Source organism: Montipora capricornis, chromosome 3 (genome assembly GCF_036669925.1).
Source record: "Montipora capricornis isolate CH-2021 chromosome 3, ASM3666992v2, whole genome shotgun sequence".
In the NCBI taxonomy this organism is placed as follows: domain Eukaryota; kingdom Metazoa; phylum Cnidaria; class Anthozoa; order Scleractinia; family Acroporidae; genus Montipora; species Montipora capricornis.
Genome location: NC_090885.1, coordinates 10,854,470 through 10,864,469, shown reverse-complemented (window position 1 = coordinate 10,864,469; position 10,000 = coordinate 10,854,470). Strand labels below are relative to the sequence as shown.

Genomic DNA, 10,000 nt, shown 5'->3' with positions numbered 1-10,000 from the left:
ACTCATAATGCCACCGCACACAAGGGGAAGTTGCTTACGCCAACAGTCACGAGTGAAACTTTGCTAGCTGATAGCTGTAGCGTGAAGCGGACTTCGGGTGGAATCCATTTTTACCTAGGTTTAATATGCGTTCTATCTGGTTTAAAGCAGCTATCACCCTCCAGACAAGGACTGAAAACACCTATACGTTGCCTCAAGCTCTGTCTTACGTATCTCAACACATCTTCTTAATGTTTAGTATCATCTTATCGGTTTATGTATTTATACACTTATTTCTTCAGTCTCAACATTACAACATAGTAAGGGAACAAAGAATTGTTTTATGCACTTACTTGTACTTGAACTCGGACCCTCCAGATCCTGTGTCCTCACCTGATTACACTACAACGACGAACATGCTCAACTTAACACAGTTCTTTTCTTTATTTACTTTTGTATAATAATTCAATTATATCCACGTAAAATAATCAAAACTAATCCTGACCTGACCCTAATTTTTCTCTAGGCTTAATTTAGCTGTAGGCTCCAAAAAAAGTTTCTACAATTCATCGGGATGCATATTCTACCTAGGTAAAATGAGGATCACCAATTTAACCTAGGTAAGAACGGATTCAACATGAGAACGGATTTTACCGGCAACATAATTACATACTTAATTGGCCACTCCCCATTGGGGCTTTTGTGGCCCTTAAAACACAATTAACGAGACGGCAGAACAGAAAATGGCAATGACAACAGCTCTTAAGGACGGTGCCTACTATTGTAATTGCGCACACGTTCTGCGCATCTCAAGATACTCGGATTTCCTATCGGTGATGCTTACTAATACAGGGTTATTTTTGCGCAGTTTAAAACTATCCGGAGAAAGTAGATCTTAGTTAGTAATTCTCGGTATCTACAAGGAAAATTGGGGGTAACCATGCATTTTTGAGAGATAATAAAGCTTTAATTTGAGAAAGAACGCCATACATTGCTTTGTATTTTAAAGCTTTTTACAAATATTATTCATGAATTATGTTTGAAAAATGCGTGGTTACCCACAATATTCTTTTTGGATTTCAATAACACTTGTTAAGACAGACTTGTTAAACAGAGATCAGAATGAGCCTTGAACCCTGGATCTCCGGATGCCGAGGCAGGCGCTCTAACCACTGGGTCTCGCTGCTTCCGCATTGGGCCCCCAAGTGGACCAAACCCATGGACTAATCTATCAACCTCTGGGAGGTCGGGATCCGCTTGCTGCACTTGATGATCTCGGCCAAATCACAAATTTTAATTTAAAGTGGTAATCAAACGTGCAATTTCCCATTTTAGGACAGCTTTTACCTACTTGAGTGGTATTTCGACCTGTGTTGTGGCTTGGGTAATATTTGGTCTGGACTCCGAAAGTCAAATTTCTGAATACAGTTCCAAGGATTTCATGGTAAAGTACTTGGTGTTGAATTTTTATCATACTTTACTGAAGCGATGGACATTTTATTAACGTTTTGATGGTTGAGTGAATGGCGCAGCAGTAGATTGCGGTCAGAATTCCTACAGCAGGAAGCATTCGGGTTTTCGGTTTTGGTGGCCTTTCTTTAGATCGATTTTTCGTTTCAGTTTTGCGGCGCTAAGAGCTCTGGATGTGCTACACAAATTTTTGAAACTTCACAATCATTTTTTTAAATTAGTAGAATTATTGTGTAATTACCGATACCATAGTTAATAACCAAAGGCCTCAACTGTTTTGTGGGTATTTCTGTTCTTTTACCGGTTTTCTTTGTCCAATGACAGCCTATATTTAAAACTGAAAATTTGTCTTTACGCCACTGAACTCTAAACTTGTGAGGACACTTCAATCGATATTTTCGTGGCTTTTTATTTCTTAGCATGTTATGCAATTGGGAATCCTTATAAGATATAAGGCCAGATTGCCACCGTCATTTAAATGCTAACAGGACTTCAAACGAGATTTTTGACGAGTTAGCTGTACCGAAAGGTCTCTGATGAGTCCCTTAGGCAGAGACGAAACATACGTTTTTAAGTAGCTTTTGAAACTTATATTCTGAAATATTTGATTTTCAAGTTTATATACTTTTACTAAATTTTCGACCCCGGATATTACATATGATTGGCTCACTCAAATTTCGATTATCGAAGGGGTTTATTTATTAAATATATACCGTATTGACCCAATATGGAAACTGATTGCGTCGGTCGTTTTGTAAAAACGGAGACAACATCCCGTCGTACTGTAAGTAAGACAGTTCAGAATTAATCAATGAAAGTTTAATAAAACAGCTTCCATTCGCGCTTATTAGAAATGAGACTGGATATAGCCAACTCAGCGCTACGTGCCTCGTTGGCTATTTACCACTTCATATGTTAATTAACAATTATTTCACGAGCGCGGGTTGGATATGAGAGGCGCGTAGCGCTTCATTGGCTATAACCATCTTCATATCTAACAAGCAAGAGTGGAATAATTGTTTTATTAAAAACGCCCCCAAGATGTTAGACCCGACTTTATTTCGTGAGAAGAGACCGGATATTACAATGTAAATTGTCTCAACTTGTATAGTTTTGCTTCGCGTTAATTTAAACTAACATAGTTTTCAAGTTGCTGCCTTGAAATATTTTCATGCCATACTTTGTGGCTTTCTTTGCGCTCGTCGGTATTAGATTTAATTTTGTAACAGTTCAAGGCCTTCTTTTTTATTTAACTCCGGTGCGAAGCGATCTTCGCCAGCCGCCATGGTTTCCTCAACGAAATGTTTTTAGCTCCGTTTTAGTTTTAAGCCAACGCGTACGCTTACCATATTCGTAAAATATGGTAAAGTAGCTCATATACCGTGATGGCTAAGCCAATGAAAAGTCTTAATTTGCATTATCCAATGATCGAATTTTTAATAATATCCCTTATTCTTCAGGTAATGACTGCAATATTGGTAGCATTAGGCCTTTTTCTTGCAATGATATTTCATATTGGGACTAAAGAGCCTCTTGGCACGACCCTACAGGCGGGAAATTCCGTGGTAAGTTTGAGCCTAGTCTGTACCCTACTCTAGCTGTTTTCGCTTGAAAATCTACTGCTACATTTCACTGAATCCGTTTTCTCGCCTGGTTAGTAAAGCAGAACGCCTATCACGCGCACGGATTACTGGAAGAAAACAATGAGCTCTCTAAGGCAAAACGGCCAGGATCCATGGCATAGTGACAACTTTAGTCTCAGTCAATGGAGGCCCACTTTTAAAATCTTCAAGATGATGCTACGGGCTTTTAATATGCTATGGCATGTGAGATTGTTGGTTCTCAACAATCTCCAAAAATTATTAATTCAGCAGGGATTTCAGTTTTGCCTTCTACATTTCTTCATAAAACCGATGTTTTATTAAGTACTGAGTCCTTAATTATTAAAGTGCGTACTCTATGACTGAAACAATGAACACTTAAACATGGTCATTACCAAGACTGAACCTTTGTTTATAACGTGGTTTTGTTTTGAGAAAGCAGTTGTTCGTGGATCTCGGTAAAGATAGTGGTAAACGAGACCTTGCGGACACTCATTGACATTTGGTTTAATTCCTATTATGAATCACATTTTCCTTCCTTCTTAGAGTCTTACATCTTTCACTCCCTCGAATGCTCATGGAGAATTGATGGCTCGTCTTTCACCAGGTTGGGTATCTAATTGTGTAAATTAGTACATTTAGTCAAGAAAGTCACAAACACTTCATGTGGAAAGTGCTTGTTGGACAAAGTTAAATCGTGAAGTTAAAAAAAAATGTTTAAAAAAGTTTATTAAAAACCTTAAACCATCATCCAATGTTACTTTGTTTGTCTAGGTAAGGTATACGACCCACTCAGTGTAAATTTGTTGCCTTAACAAAGCAGCTCTGGTTCAAGTCTCTTACACTCTTCCCCTCGTTAAAAAAAACAGTTTCGAGATAAGCTTTACCAGCTTTATTGGGTTCCTTGTCGGTCTACCTAATTTGATTCAATATCCCATTTAAGGTCGCTTGCACTAGTTTCAACAATTCTGAGGGAATTTTTTTGTTAGAACAATTAACTCTACAACATTGGTTCACGTAACGCCAAGATTATCGCACCATATGAAACATCAATCCTTGCTTTTATCGCTCAAATCTTAAAAATGATGATTTAAGATAGGAGCGTTTAAAGACGAAAAATATAGCGTATTTCTAGAAAGCTCTGTTGTTGCCATGGTAATCAATTGCGTCACATAAATAAGTGCATTATTTTAAGCATTAATTCATTGGTGTTTGGAATGGCACCGTGACATTGTCGATACGTGTAACAGTAATTGCCACTTGAAGCGTGGCATATGTTTTTGTCCGTGTGCTCTCCTTCACAATGGCCGCTTCGATTCATTAAATGTTGTGTTCACGAGTGATCCGTATCGTGTTCTTCACTCTCCACGCGAACCAATCAACACATCACACGTTAATTTCACAAGACATTAAGATAACGTGGAGTACGAGGGTCAATCCTCAGTATTCTTGAGTGAATCGTTCTAGTAAGATAGTCACTCGGAATTGTTGAAACTAGTGTGAGCCACCTTAATATTTAATCACGAGGCCATCAAAAGCGGCCGAAACATACAGAGACCCGTCCAGTAGCACTTAGACCTTGAATTTCACCGTTACTGACGAGTCTTTCTTGCTGAATTACAGGAATTAATACTGCGACCACAAGTGAGCGAGAATGTCCATCGCGCAGAACTTATGGTGTTAGATGGACGGCCATCAGTGACCAGAAGGAAGAGCCAGCGTCAGCAAAGAAGGCCGCTGTTCCGAAAGAAAATCTTTCATCAAGCAATGTTAACTGCGCTAGTGTTGACAACAGAGGTTTTTCTGGTAGTATAATTGCACTGAATTCAGGTGCTGATTCTGATGACAAAAACGTCGACAAAGTTGCAGCACCCATCAACCTCCCAGCTGTTTCATTGGAAACCAAAGGCGTTCCTTTACCCGAGAATAATGCAAACATTCATCCTTTTATTGTTTCACGGGACGGTGAATCCGCTCTTCCACCACGAACGCATGCCAATAGGACTATACAAGAGTGGCTCATTGATCCGCGCTTATACATGGTAAGTATGGGTTTACTTGGGTGACAGCCAATGAAACTTCAGAATTGAGGTCATGCGTATTCCTCTGTCGTGAAATCCAAATAAAGTTCAAATCATTTCAGTACATCAATGAGTTAATTACAGAATACCCTTTCTGAAACTGAGATTAAGCCTACTACATTATGTTGATAAATATGATAATTTATGCACATTGCCGGCAAGGCATATGTAATATGTACCTAAGACGAGGCGTGGCATACGTTTTGTGCATGTGGTCTTCTTCATAATGGCCGCTGCGATTCATTAAATGTTGAGTTTATATATATAGTATATAGTTTATTACTTATTAGGCGCAAATTAACATCTGAATATGATCAAATGCGCCTTACAACTAAAACTACTCCTAATAATTACAATAAAATATAATTAAGAATACTTGAAATTAATAACTTTAAAAGTAGTCAATCTAACAATAACAGGCAAAAGCCTTCCTAAATAAATAAGTCTTTATAGTTCGTTTAAAAACCAAAAAGTCATCGATGTTTCTAACACTCGCAGGCAGGCTGTTCCACAATACAGGGGCAGCTGTTTGGAATGATCTGTCTCCCAGAGTTTTCTTTGTTTTCTTTATGGGCAACTGTAATAGTAGTTCTTTAGAAGAACGAAGCTGGTACTTACATTTATCCTTTAATCGAACCAGATTACAGATATAGGACGGCGCCAGTTGATAAATTGCTTTAAACGTCAAAACTAATATTTTGAACTCGATGCGGTAAGTAACGGGTAGCCAGTGCAAAGAAAATAAGACGGGTGCAATATGATTAAACCTCGGAGTTGAACATACGAGCCGGGCAGCACTATTTTGGATGCGTTGTAACTTACTTATGTGTATCGCGGGAACTTTATAAAGAAGACTATTACAATAGTCTAAGCGGCCAATAACAATGGAGTGAACGAGCGTATGTGCGGCATCGATGGTGAGGTACTTTCTGATCCGCCTTATATTGTAAATATGAAAAGACGCAGCTTTACATATCTTATTAATGTGTGGAATCATACTCAGGTTCTGGTCAAACCATGATCCTAAGTTCCTAACTGAAGTTACGGGAACTATACTGCTCTCACCAACGGTAAGACCATCAATGTTCACTTTAGTCAGTTGCTTTCTGGTGCCTATAATCATGAACTCCGTCTTACTATCATTCATGCGTAGTTTGTCCTTGATCATCCACGATCGTATAGCCTGTATGCACTGCTCCATTGCTTCAACTGCGTCATTTTGCGAACAAGCCAAGTCAGGATTGAATGAAAGATACAGCTGAGTATCATCTGCGTATGCGTGCGATTGTGGTAGATAATTCTTAATAACCTCAAAAAGCTTACTGGCATAGATAGTAAATAGCAATGGCCCTAAGCATGATCCTTGAGGAACACCACATTGCAATTTGAAATTCTCCGATAATTTTTGGTCAAAAGACACGCGCTGAGATCTATTGAGAAGGTAGGATGCAAACCACTGCAATGCAGATCCCCTGACTCCAAAGCTCTTACTGAGGCGATTCAATAACACTCCATGGTCAACTGTGTCGAACGCTGCACTCAAATCCAGCATCACAAGAAGAGTCACTCGTTGAGAATCCAAGTTCATTAGGATGTCATTTTGCACTTTTAAAAGTGCAGTCTCAGTGCTGTGACACTTTCGATACGCTGACTGGAATGGAGGATATAAGCCATGTGATGTCAAATGCGCATGCGTTTGATCGAAGACGGCACGTTCCGTTAACTTTGAAATGTACTGCAAATTAGACACAGGTCTAAGGTTAGTAAACTCTGAAATCACGCCAGACTTTTTGAGTAGAGGGGAAACTAACGCCTCCTTCCAGCACTCAGGAAAATCCCCAGATGTAAGGGAACAGTTAATTATGCGTGTAATAACCGGCAGTAAAACATCGAGACAGGAGACCACAAGCGATGTTGGAGCTGGATCAAGTGGACAATACTTTTTTGCAGATTGTCGGACAAGCTTCTGGACTTCGTCCTCACTGACAGCATGAAAAGCATACAGTGCCTTTTCCGGGCCAACCTCTGGATCCTCCGGTAAGACCATGTTTGCACAAGAGTTGGCGGCCTTGTCAATATCCGAGCGGATGGATTCTATTTTGCGGATAAAGAATTTTCCGATATCATTCACAAGAACAGATTTATCCTCATAGTCAGGAAAAGACGGTACTTCCTTCTTAGCCAGCAACTTCTTGGCTGCCCTAAATAACTTCCCTTGATCCACAATATTTTCCGCAATAAAGTTAGTATAGAAGTCCTTTTTTGCAGCATTCATCATGTAAGTTACACGGTTTCTTTGCGCTTTAAAAACATGAAGGTCTTCTTGTCGGCCAGTCTTCCGCCACCGCCTTTCCGCTTTCCTCCGAAGACGTTTAGCAGCCCCTATTTCAGCGGTGTACCAGGGAACAGAAGGGCGTGCATTCACAGTCTTAGATTTCAGTGGAGCATGACAGTCGATCAGCATGCACAGAGTGGAATTATAGTCCTTAGCAAGTTTGTCAACACCATATACAGGTGTTTCCGTTGTCAAAGGTGGTTGACATAAAGAGGACATCTCCAAGTCATGCTTAAACAACTCCATGTCTATTGATCGATATTTCCTGTAAGTGACCCGCTTTTTTACCGCAGGCGGTTTCTTTGGGATCAACTTGCAACAGACTGACGCATGATCTGAAATAAACCGGTCAACTATAGGTGGAGCTGCTAAAACGGTCTCAGAGCAACGGCTGATTATAAGGTCGAGGGTGTGGCCCTCCTTGTGAGTGCTGCCCTTCACATGCTGTTGAAGCCCGAATGACTCGAGCAGACCTGCAAATTTTATAGCATCAGGGTCATGCGGATCATCAACGTGGATATTAAAGTCTCCAGCGAATAAAAGTTGCTCTTTAGTCAGAAGAACTGATTCGAGATAATCTGAAAATTCCCTGAAGAAGACAGTTGTTGGGACCTTGTGTTTATCAGAATATGGTGGTCGATAGATTATAACCAAACGAATACAGTTACTGACCGTAGTCACAGTCCACTCCGAGAATTCAAAGGAGCTCTTCTCACCTGCTTCAACTTCCTTAACACGCAAGGAGTCACGGTAAATGAGACCCGTTCCGCCACCACACCGACCCTCCCGTGGGTGGTCCAACAAATTATACCCGTCCAGGTTCAACTCAGCTCTTACAGCAGCATCATTCTCCGTAAGCCAGGTTTCCGTTATTGCATAAAGGTCAGCTTTGCAATCGCATAGGTAGTCCAAAAGCACCGCTGACTTATTCCTCACTGACCTGGCGTTTAATAAGCACAAGGACAGAGAACCCAGCCCGCGAGAACTTAAATACAAAGAGCGTCCAAAACATTGTACATACTTTAGGTTCAAAGAGTTACGTGTCGATCTATTTTCTAGCCTTGTGTCAGCACGCATCGTCACAATTGTTGGTATTTGGCTGCGTTCTACCGGACCAGGATTCAACTTGAAAATTAGTTCACCGCTTATCGTGAGACGGAATGTCGCGCACGAATTCGCGTAGTAGGCGCATGACCGCCTGTGTCTTCTGATCCTCGGTTTGCGTTTGTCGACATACTTTCGCACATCAGACGAACATACATTAGGCAAATCAATCGTACTGTAGTTAACACATCGTATTCCTGATAACAGTAGGTAGTTTACGAGTTATCCTTGTCGTGTTCTTCACTATCCACGCGAGCTAATCAACATACCACATGTTAATTTCACAAGTAATCTCAAGAGAACAAGAAGTAATTATAAGAGAGCGAATCCTCCATAATTGGCCCTATTCCGATGAAAATTATTTGAAATCTTTAATACGTTCTCTGTCATACTGCGTGGTTATTGGTCGCTTGCTGTGAAAGTTGATCGCGCGGTCATGGGATCAACAGATCAACCTTTGCAGCCTGGGCGCAATCTAAAAATAAATTTGAAATAATTACCATAGGACATTGAGTTTTACAATCTTATCATATATTCTTTTGGTCAGCTACAATCACAGGGGATTATATCACCGCAGAGATCTTATTCAAATTATTTCTATCACTTAAATTAGGGTTGACGAGGCTTAAAATCGCACGAAATACAACAGCTCCCAACAACAGTTCATGGCACCAATAACAACAATAAACATGAAAAAAATGTCCATTCTTATCAACCTCGTTCCCAGGGTCTCTCTTCCCAGCCTCCTTTGTCGAATTCCATGTGTAGTACATAAAATACCTTGCCGTGAAACGTTTTGTCGATGCTCGTTTGACCACAAATCAAATGCGTGCTGATCCCCTCAACCGCAATGATAACAAGGCCTACATTTTCTCCCCTCCCTTAACACATATTTGGTCTACCTGCCAGATTTTGGGAGGCACGTGACCAGCCTGAACCAGGGTCTTCCTCCTCAACTACAAAGGAGTCAGAGAAGAGAGACCCTGGGAACGAGGTTGCATTCTGATTGACTGAGAGAAATGCAATTTTAAGGTAACACAGTGCACAAAAGAGGTAATTGCAATTGCTGTGTAGTCATTCTGTAGTGAAACGAAGACAAAATTATTTCTAACTTAGTATAAGTAAAGTAATAAGATAGGATGGGGGCATTCTCGTTTATTGATCAGACATAAATAGCACCAGGATAGTTATTAGAACACAATAAATGTAAGAAACAAAACCACTGAAAGTTTCTAAAACAACGATAAAAACGTGAAAAATTATATTTTGATGCAAGACTAGTAAAAACCCAAGGATTCTGATTTGTCAACTATCAAAGAAAGTCACAGATAGCCAATCAAATGCGACCCATGGATGACGCAAATGCGAGCGATGCTTGATTTTTTTCATGTATATTATTAATATGAAATCACATGATTTTTATCGTGCAA

General features: G+C 40.1%; 1 protein-coding gene across 1 annotated transcript in view; it reads left to right on the top strand.

Annotated features, from left to right (window-relative positions):
* The window catches only part of LOC138042128 (major facilitator superfamily domain-containing protein 12-like), a 27,978-nt gene that overhangs the window by 7,480 nt on the left and 10,498 nt on the right, over positions 1 to 10,000 (top strand). The window contains exons 3-6 of the mRNA XM_068887911.1: positions 1,315 to 1,423; positions 2,910 to 3,014; positions 3,597 to 3,657; positions 4,674 to 5,092. Coding sequence (XP_068744012.1) covers positions 1,315 to 1,423; positions 2,910 to 3,014; positions 3,597 to 3,657; positions 4,674 to 5,092 — 694 coding nt within the window. The remainder of the gene's footprint in view (positions 1 to 1,314; positions 1,424 to 2,909; positions 3,015 to 3,596; positions 3,658 to 4,673; positions 5,093 to 10,000) is intronic.